The following is a 21945-nucleotide window of genomic DNA, read 5'->3' as shown; positions in this document are numbered from 1 at the left end:
TTAGCTGTCACTAAAAGCCCCCTTTCCCCAGCTTGAAAACCGCAAAAAAGACCCCTGCCTCGGACTGTTATATCGAAGTATACTAGTGAAGCGGGTTACTATTTTTATTTGGCTGGTAGGGCGCGCGAATCCGTTCCCAACCCTCACCCTCAGTTCGGTTTTTTTTGGGGGTGGAAATAGCTTTTTTCCTACAGGAGACAAAGAACACGGGCTAGGAAAAAGCGCAAGGACTCGACACATGCGCACACGCCTGCAGGGTGGTGTCTTGATGAAAGAGGACACGGGCGAGCTTTTTGCGCCTGCTTGGTCGAGCCCGCTCGGGCAGCATTTGGGTGGGCCTTCGCGAACGCGCGTGTACGGCTTCTTCTAGGGAAGGTTCCGGAGCTTAGGCGCGTTCCCGGCTTTAGTTAAGCGCGTTCTTCTCCGGTCGCTCCTTCTCTCCTGTCACTCCCCCTCCTCCCGGCTCTAGTGAGCGAGACTTTCCAGCGAGCTCTCCTTGCAGCAGAGTTAACAGCCGCAGCACCAGGTAGGGTTTCCCACAGGGGTGCCGGCTGCTTCCAGCCGGGGAAGGTACACCCGGGGCCTTCAGACTTTCCAAGCGTTGTGGGGATCGGGGATGGCCGGGCGGGGTGCGTGGAACGCACAGGTGCGTGCGGTTACGCAGCGATTGCTCCTGCAATGGCTGGAAACAGAGGTGTCGTACAGATAAAATAGCTCGGGAGTCCGCGGCTTCAGAACCCAGCGTAATTCGAGTGGAGGGGATGGTCGGCGGATAGACAGACACCTTCTCTCAGTCTTTACCGTTGCTGTTACTGCTGCCTCCTAGCCCGTGGCATTTGGAGTGGCTTATCTCCCCTCGCCTCCTTTAACCGCACTCCTTCGGAGTAGAGGAGCCTTATTGCCGATACGCACTCGCCACCTGTCTCTGTTCTGCAAATTATCTTTTCTTTCTTGGTGTATTGTAAGCTCGGCACTCGATGGAGATTCTCGCAGTACAAAATGGGGCAGGAGGGGTGTGTCTCTGAGACCCTCAAGGGTAGATGTAGTTGTGTGAGAAGCGGCAGAGGTTTAGGAAGGCTTTCAGAAGGATAGCATTGTTTCATTTTCATTCATTTTGCAGAAATTCAGCGTGAAATGTGATTTTTCACGTGCCTGTGTCTGTTTTTAAACAATTTTCTATTTGCCAAATGAGTCACTTTACTTTACATTTTAAGGATGTCTTGGGTTTTTGCTTCCTATTATTTTTTCTTTATGGCATTCTTTTCCTTCTCTCCAAAGCCTGGACCATTTGGTTTTCTGTTTGGAAAGCTCATTCTAATTGTTGAGGGTGATGGCGAATTATACGCTGTTGGTACTGCAGTAGGTGTGGATCTTGGAAAGAGAAAAAGGATGGGCTCCCTGCTCTTCATTTCGGTGGTGCCATGTTTTGCAGTCCATGTCATGTTTCTAACAATTAGATGGTGAAAAACCTTCGAATACCTTTGAAAAGAAAAAAAATATTCTTTCTCCATTTTCATAAATTAATAAATTAACCCATTTTCATTAAGCATAGAAAGAAATAATTTTATAAAGACCATCTTTCCTGAGAAATAAACTGCTTTGTTCCAGATATGTAGGTCAGCATCATGAGATTTACATTTTCAGTGGGTGTGATTGGTGAGTTGGGAAAAAAATAAAAAACATGTAATCCCCCCCCCCCCGCTTTCTCTATCCCCCCTCCCCACAAACATCTGGGTATACTCATTTGGCTATAGATGCAGTAGTCTTTGGGGAGGGTTTTTTTTCTAGATTATCTTTCGAAGAATTTCTGCCACCATCCAATGATTTCACACATCCACTTGATTTCACACAGGTTGTGTCTTTTCAGTGTCTCCACTGATTTTTCCTAGAGAAAAATGGATCTAATATCAGCAGCTGGTCACGCCCCTACTCAGCCAGAATACATGGATGCAAAGTGCCATTTTCATTGGGTAAAAGCTGTGGTATGTTCTCCTAGCTTGGGTGGGGATGGAAGGGAAAAACTCTTTTGTCTACTGCTAGTATTAGCGTTAACTGTAAGTGCTATTTTTGCTAGGCTTAATATAATAATATATTTTATTAGATGTTTTTGCCATATTTTCTTTTCAAAAGGGATAGCAGCTGATTATAATTTGAAAACCTGTACAGTGCTATAAATAAGAGCTGCAAATACATTTTTAACATTTTGATATAATTCTTTGTATTTCTTTGCTTTTCTTTAGGTCTTAAATTAGATGATGATGATGATGATAATTATTAGTTGACTGACTTTTATTTATTTAATAAATAATAATAAATTAGAAACATTGTTAAAAACCATCCAGTGGGCATATGGCTAAGACATGGAGTTTCTGGGGCATTTATGTATATAAGACTTGCATGCCACTTGAGCAATATGACTTTAAGCAGTTGTACAGATCAACACAATTCAACATAAACATAACATTTAACAGAAAAATATACACTTCAAATCAATACCTGATATTACCCCTAGCACATGAATGAGAATTCCCTTCTAATAACCAAGAGATGACATCAGCCTTCTTTTATGAAACTGAATGACAGGGAAGCATATGAAACAATGATCCCATTATAGCTACTGAGGAAATCTTGTTTTATTACAGTAAAACTTGGATCCTGCTTTTGCCTCCTCTTAATTTTGTGTTTTATATTGCAAACTATTTTGGAAGTAATTAGAATCCTCCCATCAGCCAAGTTTTTTAAGAAACCTATGGGATTCTTCTTTAATTTTTTTTTAATGCTGCTTATTTTTCTGACCATATAGTTTAATTTTAATAATAGTGAATGGTTTTTAATTATGGCTGGATTCCATTTCTACTTTGTGATCTGGATGGTTGGTTTTGATCTTAGAGAAATGAAGATCTTAGAGAAATGAAGATCTCGACTCCTATTTTTTTAAAAAATCTCTTTGCTCTCCCCCCCACCCCGCTGAAGGAGTTTCCCTATCTCTACCCCCATTTCAGCCTTTGCATTGGGAAGGCATAGGAAGCACAGGAAATGTTCAGTAACTACTAATACTAATTACTAATACGGTTATTTGTATTTTGTCATGTATATTTTAAATAATGTTTCATAAGGATACTCACTAATAGAGACAATATATGAATTAGGTTTTTCAGGGCATTTGAATGGATCTTTTGTGGTGTGCTTTGATGCAAACAAACAAACAAAATCCTTGAAGTTGCTTCCTTCCTTGTTCTCTGAAAGCATATTTTCTGCACAGCTCAGCCTAACTGCTTTGAAAGGTTTCTCAGTTTGTCTTCTCAGATACTGTGAACATACAATTTCTTGGCAAATGGTTCCAGCAGAAGTTATCTGTGCCTGGGAAACTTCTGTGTCCAAATTAGATAAACCTTTACTACTTGGATTTGTGCTACTGAGAGGACTGGCAATTGGATAAATTTTATAGGAAGATTATTGTAATTTTGTAAAATCCAGCATGTACCTGTCACATGAGGAATGGCATGGCAGGCTAGGCTGAGGAAGTCAATTAGATGAGTTCTCTTAATTTAATTGTAACTGCAGCTTGTTTATCTGAACTTGGATAAACTTTTTCAAAATAAGGCTTATTTGTGGGTTGTTCTGGCATAAAATATGATGCTTAAGATGCGAAATTATATGCTACCCGTAGTTGCTTTTCATTAATAGAGTGGCCATATAAATTTGATAAATAAATAAACATTTACATCCTCTTTTGGCTTTTCAGGCATTATGTATTTTTCTGCTGCTTTTAGTGGGTGCTTCATTAAAAGGACGGAAAGAGGAGGGGCCTCTGTTACAAGAGCTATTTAGTTAATTGGAGTCTTGATTGTGTAATACTTTTCTTTTGAAAGCCTGCATTCATAGACAGCAAACATTGGAAGAACAAATTGCTATTGACTTTTAACAGAAATATGCCATGGGCATTTAACTTTAGAAGTCTTGTGTAGTGAGGTTTCTCTAGAGGACTGGAATCAACTAGAGCAATTTGGTTTCCCCCCCCCTTAAAATATAAATTGGAAATTGTTTGTGTCTGTGTTTGCATTTGTGTAGGATAACACACTATTCTGTAGTATGTTGTCTCCAATCTATTTTGCTGTGTAGCATCTCCAGTCCATTTTGTGATCTATATCTTATTTTACAGGGTAATAACTTAAAGGTTATTGCCAAAATTTATTGGACAAATGGTATAATTAATATCTCCTTTACTTTTATGGGGTGTAGTGATGGTGGTGTGATATTGCCCTTTAAAAATATGCTTTTCCTTACTGATACATTTCTATTTTTCCACTTTTTCTCTTATTTCATTAGAACATAAATTTTTAGAAATGTATTTTACACATGTATATCTGTTTACAGTTTAGAGATAAAACATTTAATTATTTTAGGTTGTATTTACATTTCTATTATTATACATTTATTTCTAATTGTACAAATTTTAAATTGCCTCTGAATAAAATGAAGTGTTTCACTTGCAGAAATACAGTGAGAAAAGAAGAATAAATGTTTTTGACCAAAGTCAGAATAGTCTTTGGCAAGTCATCCAAATGCAAGTAGCAAAGTTAAGATCTTTGAGCTTTCTTGAAGAATGTATATCCCATGAACGAATCAGGATAATACAAAAGGTTCATGTGTTGTGTTAATAGTAGAACTGGAGAGGGCCTTCACAACATGGAGATCATTCAGTCAGTTGCTGCCTCTTAGCCCAGCCTATTGGTCCTTTATCATGATGACATAAGGGGAGAGACCTATGTTTTCTATCTTGCCTATAAATAAAATTAGGCAGTTAGTTGTTTCAAATAAGGTTTCCTGTACAGGTAAGTCAAGTAAACTTTGACTTACAAAATTTCATTTAGAGAATGTTCAAAATTATAACAGCACTGAAAAAAATGACTTAATGCCATCAAAATTCAGATGCTTAGCAACTGGTTCATATTTATGACCATTGCTGAGTCCCAAGGTCATGTGATCAGCTTTTGCGGCCTTCTGACAAGCAAAGTCAATGGGGATGCCAGATTCACAATAGCCAGGTTACTAACTTAACTACTACAATGATTCATTTAACAACTGTGACAAGAAATGTTGTAAAATGGGGCAAAACTCAATTAACAAATGTCTCACTTAACAACAGAAATTTTGGGCTCAATTGTGGTCATAACTTGAGAACTACTTGTATAGAAAACTGAATAGAAAAAGTGCTGCTGTGCACTATGCATCATTATTCATTGGCCAATTAATTTTTTCACATATGTGGATAGATACATCATCCCTTTTTACTATATGCATAAAAGGAAGGAAAATGTTATTTTTAAATACTTTCTATTTTGTGTGTGTGTGTTTGTGTGTGTATAGAAAATCACTGCAAACTAGCATAGTCATACAATAGCAAGGTTCACATTTTTTTAATATTTGAAGATAGGGATGCTTTTATATATGCATCCATATTTTCTTCACAGTTCAGATCTGATAACTATTACAGTCTTTAACAAACTTTACATTAAGAAAAGTACATCAAAGGGAGAAATAGTTTAATGCAACAATTAGTTACTGGGAAAGGAAATAATAATAATCCAATAGTAATAGGCGCTTTGGGTGCAATCCAAAACAACTGGTGCACCACTTGATCACAATTGGCATTGACAAAATCACAGTCAGTCAATTAAAAAAAAGCAGCCTTACTCAGAACAGCTTACATCCTGTGACGATATCTATATCACTATCAAATATCCACATCTACCTGTCCTTGGGAAGGATTTGATAGGTGGATAAAAATGCCAAATTCCAGCCTGAATATCTGGCTGATTATGCAACCAAAAAATATAATAATAGTAGTAATAATAATAGTAGTAGCAGTATAACAACAACAGCAGCAGCAGCAGCAGCAGCAGTAGAATAATAATATAATAATAAAAAATAGAATTTCATGTTTAATGAATAAAAGAAATAATAACAACAACAATAATACAATAAACTAACATTCTAATTAAAATGTTATGCAGTTATAAATATATAATATCATCAGTGCCCCTAAATTCTGTTGCCATTTGTCAGACAGTTGCAAGCCCTATATTGTGGGGTGCTTATGAAATTTAATACCAAGCAAATATAGATGGGTCTTTTCTAGATGCCCTCCCATCAGCTCTACTAGAGGGAACATTTTATAGGATTTCTTATTCACAGAGTCTTTGTTTCACTGTTAATGTGGATGATCCCTCTGGATATACGGAACAAGTCTTGAGTCTTGATATTGAAAATAGGAACTGCTGCTAATCTTTGGATTGGATTTAGATGACATGATTAAACTCTTTATCCTCCGGTGACTGAGGACTGTGACTGAGTACTTTTACAACAATTTGTACAGAATTTGAAATTTCAAATATGCAAAGCAGAAACCAAAACATGTCTATTGTAGTGGATAATGTCTAATGCATCTGAAGAGGAATGGCCTGGTTTGAGAGAAAGCATGGTATAAATGTTTTCTGGAGAAGAAAATTGAGTGAGAGTTAAAGTGGAATACTGGAATCTGAATTTAGAAATAAAATGTAATGGTTAATTCAAAGAATAATAGAAACAAAGAATTTGAAGGGACCACTGAAGCTTAAATTGACTGAAACAATTTCAGAGATACAGTGTTTGTCACTTTTCCAGTCATGGTCAATATTTGAAAAATTAACAATTAAGAGATTATGTAATTTTGTTTAAAAGATGTTGCTGAACTCTTAACCTACCTTTGTCTTTGATTTTGAGCAGAATTGGATGTCTAATTCTAATGAGGCTTATCGTCCTATTCCAGGGGATTTGGCAAATATCTTCCATTTACAAGAGGAGGGATTTGAAGCAATAATTGAATTTAAAGTTTATTCAAGCTGCCATGATACTGAGTTATATGATTTCACGGACAGCCGTGACTAGATAGATAAGACTTTAGAGAACTGTTATTTTAGTCTGACTCTAAAGGATATGTTTTCATGCATATAGTAGGTATGTGTGTTTATAAATTCTCATCCTAAATATAAAGTATATTTTATAACATCTTGGTTTGATAAAGCTAAACTGTGATTACATGCATTTATCAACATAATATACATAGTGGGGCATAATGATGTTTCCTAAGCCACCGAAGTAAAGATGCATCTAACAAAAGCAGTAATTGAGGCTAGAGCAGTGACTTATATTAAGACTTCTTAAAAAACAACAACAACTATGTTTTGGTGGTTGTTTCGTATAAGTCAAATGGGAAGATTTGATCTCTTTGCCAAAGAGTATGCTTACGCAGACAAAATATACCCCAACTACAAATCAAAATAGCTGGACCACTTGCCGTATTGTAATCCACCAACATTTGATTTTGTTTAAAATGAGTAAAAGAAACTTACTATTGAAATACTGACTCTCTCCTGTAGGCATCCTTCATCAGAAAGCTACAATATGTGGCATTCAGTTGGGAGATAATAATTGTACTGAGGCAGTAGAATGGATTTCTTGGAATGAATTTTCGCTGTTTGCTTTCTATTTTGCTCTTTCATAGAATTTTCACAATGACTTACGTTGTCTTATGAGGTCAACCATTGTGGTGATAAAATAACAGCAATTTGTGCAAGATTTACCAATGGCTTGGTAATACTAGAGAGTTACATAAGGAACTAGTATGGAAAGGTTGTTTGATAATCGAATGTTTAGATTATAACTCCCCAAATGACGGTACACATCTGGATGGGATAACATTGGGAAAAGTTGGTTAAACACTGAGAAGGTATTAAGCATTCTAATTCTATAATTGATAGAAGGAGGAATCTTAGCATACAGATATTAAAAAGTTAGTAATTGAGGTGGAATGCTTTCGTTTTTTGCTTTCTAATGAACCATGGATTGAGCATTCCTCAGTTCCAAATTGAGGCTTGTAGTGAAGGCCTTTTTGTTCATGCATCTTTAAAATTCTTGCACTGTTGCTTAAATCTATAAGATTTGCCACTGAATTTGATACAGATGGTGGCCCTAATTAGAAAGGGAGAGAGAAAATGCCTCTTACAAAAGGACAAGAAAAGACAACTTAGAATTATAATGTTGACTGGTTACCTTCCTAGAGCAACAGATTCTTAGCCAGGGCCAAGTTGCTGTGTATCATAACTAGAGATCTCTGTTTCCACACTAAAGTATTTTACCTGCTGTAGCTCAATTCATGTCTTCCTGTGGAAATCCCAGAGGAAAAATTATTGCAGGGGCCTGGAGGAAGCCCCTTTGCATAATGATCTAAGCTTCTTACCGTGCAAGATGCTCATAACTGGCAGAAGAAAGCTAGAATATGGCAGAGATGTTCTGCCTCCTGTTTTCTAGGGCCGATCTGTTTCATAATTATCATCTTCACATAATTCCTTCATGCTAAAAAGAGACACATACACATATTCTTCAGTTGTAGGAAATATAATACTGAAAATCACAGGAAAATCATTTAATATAAGTGATTATTTTTAGTAATTTTAGAAATTAGCAATTGTTTAGTAAGAAAAAAAAAACATGGGGCCATTTTTACCTTTTTTTAAAATGGGCCGTTAATGCTAGAAGAGCAGTTTTTTCTTCCTGGTGAATTAATTAACAAACTAAGTTAAGGAAAAGTCTGGAATTCATCTGATCCCCAATGCTATGCTGAGAAGCAGTAGTTGGTCTATTGGCAAATCCTTTGGAATCTGGCAAACTCCCTTAAAATGTATTTATGTAGATTTCTTTAACTGAAAAATAAAAAGAAGGGGATGCCTGCATGCAAAAAAAAAACAAAGTACTGTCAACAAGCATGACTTTTATTTGTCACAATTTCTCTCTTTAGGCACTATGTAGACCCCAAAGAGGTCTTGGACAATAAATAGGAGAGTGGTGGCAACTTGATGTCGATTTTGTTCCATTTTGGTATAGAGGGGTTTTGTGATTGGCCACATCACCATAACAACCATTTTGTGATTGTGTCTTTAGATGGTCTCCAAATTCAGATTTGACCATTGCAGTAGCAGCATTTTTGTCCTTAGGTCTTGTCAGCACTAGCCAGTATGGTCAGTTGTATGAAATGCTAAAAGTTGTAATCTAGCTCTTTGAGGGCATTGCAATTGGGAAGGAGGGACTACTATAAGTCATAGAAAGCTTGATATATTGGGTCTTCTCCATTAAAGGATTGTGTATTAGTTATGAACATACAGTTAAAGAAACTGATTACAGATTTACTTTACACAGCCTTGAAAAGGGGATGTTCCCAATACTGTGCAAATTGCTCCTAGAGGTTCATCAGTTAACAGTATTTCTTAAGATCAGCTTCGAGCTTCTCTATAGTTAGTTCTTCAAATAATGATCCTAAACCTTAATATCCTTAACTTTAGCCTGGACATGTATCTGCCACAAAGCATTTGATACAGATCTGATGTACATTGGTCACATTTAATCAGAAGATATAGGACATCTATTATTCTAATTTCAGAATGTCCCAAAGGTGCTTTTTCAAGAGGCAATAGGACTTTCTGGTTTTTCTTTGAAGACGTTTCACTTCTCATCCAAGAACCTTCTTCAGCTCTGACTGGAGCTCTTCCCCACCATCCAGTCAGAACTGAAGAAGCTTCTTGGATAAGAATTGAAACGTCTTCAAAGAAAAACCAGAAAGTCCAGTTGCCTCTTGAAAAAAGCACTGTTTAAATTTAGATCTTACTATACTCATGCATGCTTTTGTAATTTTGAATTTTTCCACCTTTAATATAATATAAAAACTGTACAATCCAATTGAAAAAGAAACTGACATATTTTAGGGGGAAAAATAAAAATAAAACACAGTAATGTGGTTGCATAAATGTGCATACCCTTAAATTCATACTTTGTTGAAGCACCTTTTCTTGTAGTCTTCTGTTGTAGGAGCCTATGAGTATGGCACATCTTGCCTTGGGAATCTTCGCTCATTCTTCCTTGTAAAAACATTCCAAACCTGTTAGATTGCAAGGGGACTCCCGTTCAGGTCAACCCAGAAATTTTCAGTTAGGTTCAGTTCTGGGCCCAACGCCGTTATTTCCAAAACCTTGATCTTCTGGTGAAGCTGTTCTTTTGTTGATTTGGAAGTATGCTTTGGGTTCATTGTTGTGTTGAAATGTGATATTCCTTTTTATCTTCAACATTTTAGCAGAGGCTTGGAGGTTTTATGCCAAAATTGACTGATATTTGGAACTGTTCATAATCACCCCACTTTGATTAAAGTCCCTTTTCCAGCTGGAAGAAAGCTCCAAAGCCTAATGCTGCCTCCACCATGTTTCACTTTGGATATGGTATACTTTTGGTGATATCCAGTGGTTTTTTTTTTGAGCCAAGAAAAAAGTCTTCGGAATTATGCCCAAAAGTTCAACCTTTGTCTCATCAGACTATATTATATTTTCCCACAAGTTTTTGTCTTATAGTACTTGGTGTAGGTTTTAGCAAGATGTTGCTGGGTTTGGATGTTTTTCTTTGTAAGAAAAGGCTTCTATCTTGTCACACAGCCCTGACATATGAAGAATACATGAGATTGTTTTTTTTCATAAAGAAGTTTTATTTTTACAATCATATCAAACAGCTCATCCAATGTACAGTTATATACAATTAGTCGGGCTTGCCCAGTCACCACCCCCCTTTTTAACACTCTTCCCTCTTCTACCTTCTTCTACTTTCCAGACCTTCCTCTCCTTCTCTAATCTACATCCTCTCCTCCCTCCACCCTCCACCTTCCTTCTCTCTCTTCTACCCCTCTTCCTTCCTCTTCTCCTCTTTCCTACCTCCTACTCTGTCCTCTTTTCTCCCTCCCCACCGTTCTAAAATGGTAACTGGGCAGACCCGACCCTACATTAATTATATTTATACATCTTCAATAATCCCTGTACATTAACCATCACTCCATCCTTAAGAATACATGAGATTGTTGTCACATATAATACAACAATTTCTTGCCAGAAATTACGGCAACTCCTTAAACGTTGATGTAGGTCTCTTGGCAGCCTCTTGGATCAATTTCCTTCTTGATTTTTCATCAATTTTGGAAAGACATCCAGTTCTTGGTAATAGCACTGTAATATGCCATAGTTTCTCCACTTGTTGATGGCTGTCCTCACTGTATTCCATGGTGTATCCAATGCCTTGGAATTTTTTTGTACCATTCTTCTGACTGATATGTTCTAACAATGAGATCCTTTTGATGCTTTGTGAATTTTCTTTGAAAACTATGGCTCAAGTCCTTTATCCCCAGCTTGTTGAAGCAGTCAGTAAGATACTATGGTTCTGATGTCATTTATAGCTTAAGCATGGTAATAGGTTTAAAATCCCTTGGCTTTCTCCCAATGAAGGTAATCTGTTCAGGTGAATCAGTCCCAAAGCAGCCTGGAACTCAGACTGAAATAGGTTTCTGAACTAGTGCGATTCTGTTTGCTTATGGTGTACTTCACTTTCAAAACAAGATGCAGACACTACATGAATGAAATCTGAAATAAAATACTGCAAAATTATAAATGTAACCGACTGTCAAGTATTTAGGTTTCCTGTCACCTTGAACAGGCATTTTGTCACATTATTGGGAGGATATGGAACTAACGATATTTTTTTAAATAAGGATTGATAGATACAATTTTAAATAAAATTTAGGTATAACTGAATTCTAAAAACTTGCATATTTAAAATTTATATGTGTGAATATCTGTGAAGTATACCACCCCATTTTATATGTTTTAATGCATTATCAGAGAAAGGTAAACTATCCTGAAATGAGTTAGATATTCATGCCAAAGTATATGAAGTGTGGAAACATTATTTTAAAGGAGGTAGTGCATCATTATTTCCTGGTCAGTCTGTATAGTATCAGAACTTAACTAATTTTGATTAATCTTGAAAAGGTAATGCAGAGTGGTTAGTAATTGGACCAGCAGGAAATCTCAGAAGTAAAAAGTGCAAAGATATATACACATACACACACACACACATATATGTAGGTCTTTGGTTATTCGGGTTTTCTCCAGCGTAAAATTGGAAGTGTCTTGGCGATGTTTCGACGAAGTCTCATTCGTCATCTTCAGGCTTCAGCTTCGTGCTAATTGCTCCCAGAAGCACGAAGTTGATGCCTGAAGATGATGAATGAGACTTTGTCGAAACGTCGCCAAGACACTTCCAATTTTATGCGGGAGAAAACCCGAATAACCAAAGACTTACATACAAACACCCGCGATAACCTCAGAAAACATATATATCTATATCTATATCTATATCTATCTATCTATCTATATCTATATATCTATATATATATCTTTCACAGGAAATAGAAACTTAATAACTCTTCATCCTCTATAAGGTTGTAAATATATAACACAGGATATTGCAGTTGTGAGCTTGATGGCTGATCTTTTCATCTCCTGGTGCAGAAACCCATGGGAGACTTGCATGAGGAAGTTCCATCTAAAGCACATATAAGTAACCTACCATCCTAGCCTTGCCTGGAGAATTCCAGAGAAGCTGTCTATTCACCAGTTCTTCAGTCTTTTCTATGGTCATCATTTTCAGTGTTTGCTCTGGTCAGCATCTCTGTTGGAGATTTGCTCAGTTCACCATGCCTTCCTTGGAAATCAGTAACTTTAGAACTTATATAAATCTTTAAACTGGTAATGAATCTAAAGTTTCCATGTTTAAATCATGCTTTAATGTTAGGATTGAGGAACATTTTCCATATATTTTACATTAAATACAAAAAAAAAGGAATAAATTGTATTTTCAATTTTAGCGGTTTACCGAAATGAAAAGATACAATTTAATTAACTGCATTTATTTGTTCCTGGGAAATAAATTGCAAAGATAATTGAACATTTCATAACAACATGTAAGGACTTAAAAGAACCATTGACTACACTTTTTTACAATGCAAGAAGCCAAATGAAAAGCATCCCCTACAGATAGTTGCTACTTCTACTTGCTCACATCTAGCAATTGAAGTCCCATTATTTATTTGGAAACTGTTGTAATATTTCTGTTGATAGGGAAACTAATCTGTAGCTTGAGCGATATAGTGGCCAGTTATATGTCAAGCTGTTATTACTCTACAAGGAATTCAGTAGGATAATTAACCCTGATTTCTGTAATCAGCTAAACAGGGTTCCCCAAAATAATAAATATTGACCCCAAGGGTTGATAGGACCATCAAGGGGTTGATATTATTATTCAGAGTGCTGTTAGCCAAAGTAGTGTTCATTAAATTATTTTCATACAATAAATGTTTTGAGATGTGTGTTAATAAACAGTCTGAAATTGATCTAAATAAACATTTAAGAAACCATTGAACTTGTGATACTTCTTTTTTTGGTGGGGGGACACGGACCTTTAAGGGGTCTTAATCCCTGCAAGAGAAGATAGTTACTATGAGACCAAACTTCCCAAGATTCAGTGATGACAATCCTAGCTATCTACTCACGTCCCAGAACAAAGACTGGCATGAAGATACACAAAGCCCTACATTTTGATCCAGCGGCAACTTGAATGAATCTCACACTTGTCATAAGTGGGGAACTTTAACCATGAACTGGTTTAGCTAGGACAATCTGAGCATGAAATTTACCACACCACCTTAAAATCCATCTGGTTAAATTAGTCAGGGATTCTGCTAGGAGCAAGGTGGGTAGAACAGCAATATTCTATCACAGTTCAAATGGGATATATAGAAAATGAGGTAATTTAGTAGTAATTCTCTTAAAACTGGAAGAGGTAAATCAAATCTTTCCATTTTTCTTCCCATCGATGTTTCAGAAATATATCTGAGATTGGCTTCCTCATTCATGATAAAGTACAGATATGCCTTGACTTACGACCATAATTGAGCCAAAAAATTCTGTTGCTAAGTATAATTCTTAAATGAATTTCCCCCCATTTTACCACCATTTTCCTGCCACAGTCGTTAAGTGAATTATTGCAGTTAAGTTAGTAACATGGTTGTTAAGTGAATCTGGCTTCCCCAATGACTTGTCAGAAGGTCACCAAAGATGATCACATGACCCCAGGCCACTGAAACTTATTATAAATATGAATCAGCCAAGGATCTGAATTCCGATCATGTTACCATGGGGTTGCGGCAATCATTGTATGTGTCAAAAACTGTCACAAGTCATCCACCCATCCACCCACCCACCCTCCATCTGGAATATAAAATGAGAGTAGGTGCTCTGCATTACCTTACTTGATTGACAGTTCTCATACCAAATCGTTACGATACTGCCCTGTCTTTTTCCCTTTCTCTCATTCTAGCAAAAGAAGGAGACATTTCTTCTTCCCTTTATCTCATTCTAGCAAATCTATATATTCTCAAAAGGTAATAGTAAAGACAGTTTCAAGCTGAATGTGACCCATGGTAGCTTCATGAATATGTCCATATGTTTTTCTTGGCAGAAATAGGCATGGGTTTATCATTACTTTCTCCCAGGATGTTTTTGGGCTTCCCAAACTAATCTGTAGTCCTGGCTAATCTTGTTTAGCTTCTGAATCAACAGAGAAGCTGCTACTTTCTGTGGGGACAAATAAATCCAAAATAAACTGTAGACAACCATACACCACCAAAAGCATAAGTTATGTACCCACAGTCACTTAACAATCATAAAAAGAATTTGAGAAAGGACCCAGCCTAATGGATCAGGAAGTTAAAACTAGTGGATGGGAAGTTTGTACTTTCAGACTTGCAAGATTCTGGTAATGTAGCTTTTCAATAAAGTAGAATTAGTTCATCCAGGCCCATTTCCTGTGTGGTTTACTTTGGAGGGCTGACAATTGGGCAGAAATGCAAGGTCCCTGAAGGATAGTTTTCTTCTAGATATATTCAAACAAATTGAATTCTTGCTGACTGGGAAATTATCCAAAGAAGAACTTTCAAGACTTTTTGCCAGATAACATTGGTCTGGGAGCAATGTGAGAAAGAGGGTGGTTAAAGATAAACTCTAAAGGGTCCTTATCACTTCAAACTGGAAAGATGTCGGTGGATGACAAGGTAGAGAACTTTCACCATCCAGACATTTGATAAATAGATTAGACCGAATATTCTCCTCTGCTACTTAAGTATTTTTAAAGAGTTTTTGTAATTACTTAAATGTATGGTTACATCTATGCATCAGAAACTTATGGTAATAGTACAGTGCAGGCAGTGACCCAAAGTATTTTTTTTCAAAGATTTTGAGAGGGCAAGAAAAATGACTTTTTTTATAAGCTAGAGGGGAGAATAGTGCTTTTGTAGATGATGTGTGGATGGGGGGAGGACAGAGCATCATTAGCTTCTTTGGGAGATGTGAATTTACTATTAGGAGAAGAGATAGCATATGATTCTTTAATGTTTCAAAAACACAATAAACCAGAACCTTTTAAGTTTACAAAATGGATCAATGGGGACAGTGAGGCATCAGTCATATTCAACCAATCCTTGTGATATTCAGCAGTTCTCCCTTGTGACATTCAGCAACTTACACACTTCTTCAAGACTTTTCTTTGTGGTGAAAGTGAAAATTGAAAAAAACATCTACCATACTATTTCACAATGATAAATCAGTTCGGGGTATCTATTTACAAGGACCATAAAATGCAAACTTTGATGCTGTTAATTGCTTTTACCATTCAAAAGGTGGCATGTCTTTCTGAATTATTATTGATGACTAGATAGCCATAAAAGTTGTGAAACAAAGTCAAAGAGTACTGGGGTAAAAGTGGATAAATTCCTATATTGCCCTCTTGTGGACAAGTTATATATCACACCTCAGGGTCATACAAGAATCGCTTGTGCTTGTCCATTAGTTCATAGTCTATTTTATACAGTGTGCTATTTAATCTCCTATAGGGCAAAATTTCTAGAGATTAGGAAATTCTTTTCCGGGCAGTATATGTTGAGGCTTGTTTATTTTCACCTGATAAATTACAAAACTTTTCAAAGGCTTCGATTTCAAATAACACGCCATTTAAAAATAGGATAAAGAAGGCCAATTTAAATCTGTGATAAATACTTTTACATTGGCTTTTTTTAAGTGAAAGTCTGTTTCTAATCTATAAACCTTGTTACAGGCTATCCTCACTTAATGATCATTCAGTGATTGTTCAGAGTTACAATAGTGCTGAAAGAATGCTAGTTACAAGTGGTCCTTGAAGTTATGGCTGTTGCAGCACCCCTTGGTCATGGGTGCGCATCTCGGCATTTAGCAGCCTGCCTACATTTACAACTACAGTATGGTCTTCAACTCCCGCCCCGTGTCTATCTAATTGCCACACCTGCAGTCCACTCCCCTTGCTATCTCCTTGCTGGTCTCCCCCATCTTTTTTCTCCCACTGCTGAGGAATCATGCCTGGCCAAGGCAGCTGCTGATGCTTCAGATGGCTCGTGCCTTGCACTCTGCCCCCCCCCCAATGCTCCCAGATGGCCTTTGCCATCTTCTTCCTGCTTCTGATGAGATGTATTTAGCTGAGGGAGCTGCTTGCACTTGGTGAAGGTATCACAAATGTCCAGGAGCAGCAGGAGAAGATAGCGAAGGTCAGCTGGAGGTGGCACCGGCATATGGCAGCAGCAGAATGCAGGATGGCTAAAAGGGCAGAGATGGGAAGGAGGGAAGTGGGGAACTGAATCAGAGGAGAGTGCAGTAGAGCAGTGCAGCCTCATCTGCCAAAGGACACTAATCCTTTTCTAATTGGGAGGGGGCAGTGGGATGGAGCAGGCAGTTTGCACAGGGCAGAAGCAGTATCAGGTCATCACCTCACGATTGCAAAGAGGACTACTGAGTTGCTGAGCATGTTTTCACATGATTTTTTTAATGACTGCTACGTTTAACAATGACAATTCCAATCCCAACTAGGGTGATTAAGCAAGGAATTCCTGTAAATCAAGTGCACTTCTGAGGGTTTTTTCCCCTGATAAAAGTAAATTAATACAAACCTTAGTAATGTTTAGTGTATGTCAGGAAGGCAACTTGTCGTATCTGGGCTAAATATACTTTAAAAGGCAATGTATTCAAATGCAAAGAATAATGTTTAAAATAGAGAAAACAAACACTCTGCTATATTGAAAGGTGTTGTAATCTAGCTAAACGACGGCCTTTACTTGTTTAATTTTTATGTTGCCCAGTTCTCCTACAGAGTGATTCTGGGCAGCTTGGGGCAACTGTTTTTATTTCTAGAATGAATTTTTAGATCAGGAACGAGTCTTTAGGCTATTTTCACATTTTTTAAAACCCTTTGCAACAAATAATTTAGATATCCTGTGGAACTATCAAGAGAGAGAGGGGTGTTAAAGATAGTAAAGGAGGTGTCAGAAGGAAAATAGATGATTCCACTATTTTTTATTATTGCTTCAACTGTGTTCACCAGGGACCTTACATTCCCTGGAGGAGTTCTGCTGTTGAAAAAGGGATTTATCACTCTGTTTTGGATTATGGTGATGAAAGGAAATTGCAAAGTTTAAATTGGAAGTTTTAAATTTCTTTCATTCTGTTTTTCTTTGCAGTCATCTATTATTTTGGCAACTTGTTAACAAACTATTTAAAAAATAATTATTTTGCCTTCTATGAGGAGCAGAGGAGTGGGTGGCCTAGCATAAGGGTGGGTGGCAAAGTGGGCGCTGGGCAGTGTGGTATGAATACAGGTGGGTCCAGGGCCCCCACGCATCCTGCAGCCTGGGGATTCCTCTGGAGAAAAAGTGGCAGGAGCAACTTTTAGAAGCAACTTGTGACCTTCCCTGCTTCCAACGTGTGGGAAACTGGCAAGGAAGGTTGCAAATGGTGATGTATGCCTGTGGGATACTGTAACCATAATAAATGCAAGCCAGTCATCATGTGCCTGAATTGTGATCATGTGACTGTGGGAAGATAATGACAGCCGCAACTTCAGGGACCAGTTGTAAGTCTCTCTGCTTAGTGCCACTGAAGCTTGGAACACAACTGCAATTGGTCACGAGTACCACCTGTATTATAAAGCTTAAGGTAGATGCCATCCAAGAAAGTTACTGCTTTTGTTTTAAATGCTCCATATCTCTTTTTTCATTTTTCAAGGTGACCCTTCTGATAGGATGGCTGATCAACATCAGGACTTCAGTATGCCAGATGATCATTTGGTGAGCCAAGCTAGGTGGAATCCGACAGGTGAGTCATATGAGATGGGAAACAGGAATGTTTTATTCACAAGTGGAAGCCAGGATTAAAAAAAAAATGAAGCGACAATCAATAGGAATAAACTTGGAAGTCTAAATGAGCTGAGGATAAGGTAGTCATAAATACAATTACACACACACACACACACACACACACACACACACACACACACACACACACAGTCAGTTGCTGCCAATCTTTGCCTTAAACCAGAAAAAAGGTTTGCTAATCTTTGTTACTTAAAAACAATTAGAAGTCTACATAACCAGAAAAGTGACTATAAATATGTGTTCAATTCTAGAAGAGTGATTGTTTGTATCCTACAGCAAAGAAACACTATATATTCTTTTTAAACTCTAGTTTAAAATATTTTTCTATTTAAAAATTGTAATCTATAATCTATAGTAATCTATATAGAGTGTAATCTATATACAGGTGCAGGTTTTCATGGCCAGCATCTGTGTTTAGTAGATTCATCCGTGAACTATTGATAGGAAGGGTATTTCTCCTTACATAGAGAAGGTAGGTGATATATCTCTGTACCAGGTGAGGTGAGTGATGCCGAGGACGTTCTTTTGCGGTGCATGGAGACTCGGGGGGCCCGGATGGAGAACCACAGACTTTAGCTGAACTCTGGTAAGATGGAGTGCCAGTGGGTAAGCCTCTCTGTACCCAGGAGTTTATCACTTTTGGTCTTGAATGGAGTTGCAGTATCCCAGACAGATCTGATGCATAATCTTGGGATCCTCCAGACTCATGGCTCCTGCTCGAAGAGCAAATGGCACCCATGGCAATGAGGGCCTATATTCAACTTTGTGTTGTCTGCCAATTATGCCCTTTCCTGAATAGGGAGGCTCTCCACTAGGTCATTCATGCTCTGGTCATCTCCCATTTGGACTGCTGCGGTACTCTCTACATGGGGCTACCCTTGAAAAGTATCCCTAAGCTTCAGCAGGTATGAAATGCAGTTGCAGGGGCAATTTTAGGCACCCAGGTTTTAGAAAGGTGCGTGTAACACCTCTGTTCAGCGAGCTGCTTTGGGTGTTAGTTTGCTTCTGGGTCCAATTCAAGGTGTTGATTTTGAGCTATAAAGACCTACATGGAATGGGGCCAGGCTACTTAGGGAACTCCTTTATCCTATTATATTAGCCCATCCCACCAGGTCAGGCAGGGGAAATATATTGCAGACCCTGTCAATACTACAACTGGCAGGGTCTAGGACAGGAGGCACCAACCTTTCGGACCTCAGGGACCACTAAATTCATAATTTTAAATCCCGCGGACCACTAATGTGATCTGCTAATGACTGGGTGGGTGGGCGTGGCTAGGTGGTCATGTGACTGGGTGGAAGTGGCCAACTCAATGTCATTCACATCGAGGGGCACCTCGCCAGCTTCTACTCACCTCTCCCCTCCCAGCCACTCCTCGTTTCCCCGTCTGGGCTCCTTAGGGCCCCAACAGGAAGCAGTTGTTGGAGCTAAGCAATCACCACAAGAAAGAGTTGACGAAACAGATCAGTTCAAATTGGATCTGACCAAGAAGGAGGCTCAGTAGAAGCACCTCACTGAGGACTAGGAGCATAGGCGGAGGGAAGACCTGCAGAGTGCAAGGCCAGGTATCGGACATGATGCAGTCCCACTGGAACAAAGCCCTCCGGCTCCTTGCCACCAGCAGCACTTCCCTCAGCCTTCGCCCAAAGCCCCGCACCAGGAGGCTGAAGCAGACCCCAAGTCAGAATTTGTCCCCCTCTGACTTGCACAAAAAGACGCCAAAGGGGGAGACTCTCTGCAGCAACACAAATGATGATTGCACGTATCCGGCCCAGTGGACATAGTTTGAGGACACCTGATTTCGTGCAATATAAAAAATGCAAATAATTTTTCTGCGGACCACCAAAATTTTCTCATGGATCACCAGTTGATGACCGCTGGTCTAGGAAGAGAGCCTTTTCTGCTGTTGCCTCTGCCCTATGAAATCCTTCTGGCCTTCTGAAAAGGAGTTAAGATTTGGCTCTGCAACTTCACATGGGGAGCTCAGTGGAGCCCGCAGCCATGGGTCTAATTACTTCCCGAAAGCCCTCCCTTTGCGTTAAACCAATTTTTAATCTCTGGCCTTCTCTTAATTTTTTTAACTTTCATATGTACTGTTTTATAGTTTAGCATTTTATGCACACTGCCCAGAGCCCCTCTTTGAGGGCGATGGGTGGTAGAGAAATGTGAAAGGTAAATAAAGTAAATAAGGTCTCTGATCAAACAGATAAGATATTAGAAAAGTACAATCTTAAAACCACCTACAGGCCAATTAAGAAAATCAGAAAATCAGAGAACTCTTCATAGCATTCTGTATCTTGTTGCATCCTCTAGCTGTGGACAGATGTACATTGGTACCACAAAATGCATAAGAGGCACTGCAGACAAGAACAGCCAAACCCCCCCCCCATCAGTAGCAGAACATGCATTGTGCTATACAGGTAATAAAATTCAGTTCAAAGACATGCAAGTGCTGTCAACAACTTCAGACTATTATATATCCCAGCAGTAGAGAGGCTGTTGAGATCTATAAAGAGCTTCATCAAGAAGAAGAAAGCCTGAAAGTTAACAAAGCCTGGTTACCTGTCCTGTGCCTAGCAAGATCCTCCCCAAAGCAGGACTAAGCAAGAAAACTCCCCAAAACGTTAAAATCAGAAATTTGCCTGGACAAGGTCCCAAGCAGGACTAACCAACCAGAAGCCAACACAAACAAAGAACGAATTAGGACTCAGCATTCCAAAAATGACCAGTCAGAAACTGGTATGAACAAAGTACCAGTCAGGAACCAATACCAACAAACAGTCAATCAGGATCAAACACGAAGAACCAGTCAGAGACCAGCCCTTATGAACCTGCAGCAGTTAGAAACCAGCTTGGCCAAAGTTTAATCAGCAGTCAGGACAGCTGGCTGTACAGATAGAACCCCGTTTAGCTTCCACTCAGTTGCCTGTGATCTGTGTAGCAGAACATTTTATGTTTGAAGATTCCAGCCACAGTTGCCAATGAACTATCAGGAAATCTAGGCCATAGTCATTAAACCCTGAAGCCAAACACTGTACAGTAATCATTTCATGGGCTCTAGTTAGATAATCTGATGGCAGCCAGACTGATTAGATGTAGTCTAATACAGCAGAAATGTCAAATGGATCCTCATTATTGCATTGTTAAGCATTTTATTCTGGTATATTAAATATATTGATATATTGAAAGTATTGACACATTTTGTACCACATATGGGATAAACTCATAATTTCTGTTCCAGCTATTGAGAAACAGTCAGAATGTATTAATATATTTAATGCTTCTACCATCTCTAGAATAAAATTACATAAAGCAATTTGTGTCTGAGGTATTTCAGCAGTTTAAAAATTTGACCGCTTCTTAATGACCTTAAAATTCTCTTATTATCCTATAATTTTGCAAGCCGGGTCCAAATATTGGGCTTTTTCATAATCCCTTCCTTTACTTTCTCTCTCCATGCACCAGTAAAATATGGTTCTGTTTTAGATCTGAAATATATCAATGGCAGCACTGAGTGAGGCTTTACTCCTCTTGGAAGCTAAGATTAGCTTTGAATTCCAGGACTAGACTGGGGACTCAAAATACATCCTAGAAGAAAGACATGGCAAGCCATTTCTGTAGGGTTCCTGACAAAATACATGGATGTATCCATAAAATCAGCAGTAATCAAGCTTGTTTCACTTGTAAGCTAAATTACTTCACTTGTAAGCTAAATTACTATGTTAAAACTTAAATAGTTGAAGATC

The 21945-nt window shown here is 38.3% G+C and overlaps 1 protein-coding gene across 14 annotated transcripts in view; it reads left to right on the top strand.

The window, feature by feature from the left end:
* The first annotated feature begins 250 nt into the window (after nucleotides 1-250).
* The window catches only part of LOC131197420 (microtubule-associated protein tau-like), an 86766-nt gene continuing 65071 nt past the window's right edge, over nucleotides 251-21945 (top strand). For 5 of the 14 annotated variants that reach the window (XM_058181464.1, XM_058181461.1, XM_058181468.1 and 2 more), the window contains exons 1-2: nucleotides 257-526; nucleotides 18051-18140. In XM_058181464.1, the coding sequence (XP_058037447.1) occupies nucleotides 18068-18140 (73 nt within the window). In that variant the 5' untranslated portion in view covers nucleotides 257-526; nucleotides 18051-18067. Of the gene's footprint in view, nucleotides 527-18050; nucleotides 18141-21945 lie in introns of all 14 variants that reach the window. The other 9 variants (XM_058181471.1, XM_058181470.1, XM_058181462.1 and 6 more) reach the window with 5 other exon arrangements.

The sequence above is a fragment of the Ahaetulla prasina genome, chromosome 4, assembly GCF_028640845.1.
Source record: "Ahaetulla prasina isolate Xishuangbanna chromosome 4, ASM2864084v1, whole genome shotgun sequence".
NCBI classification, from domain to species: Eukaryota; Metazoa; Chordata; class Lepidosauria; order Squamata; family Colubridae; genus Ahaetulla; species Ahaetulla prasina.
Note: the sequence above shows the minus strand (reverse complement) of the source record. Positions and strands in the feature narration are given on the sequence as shown.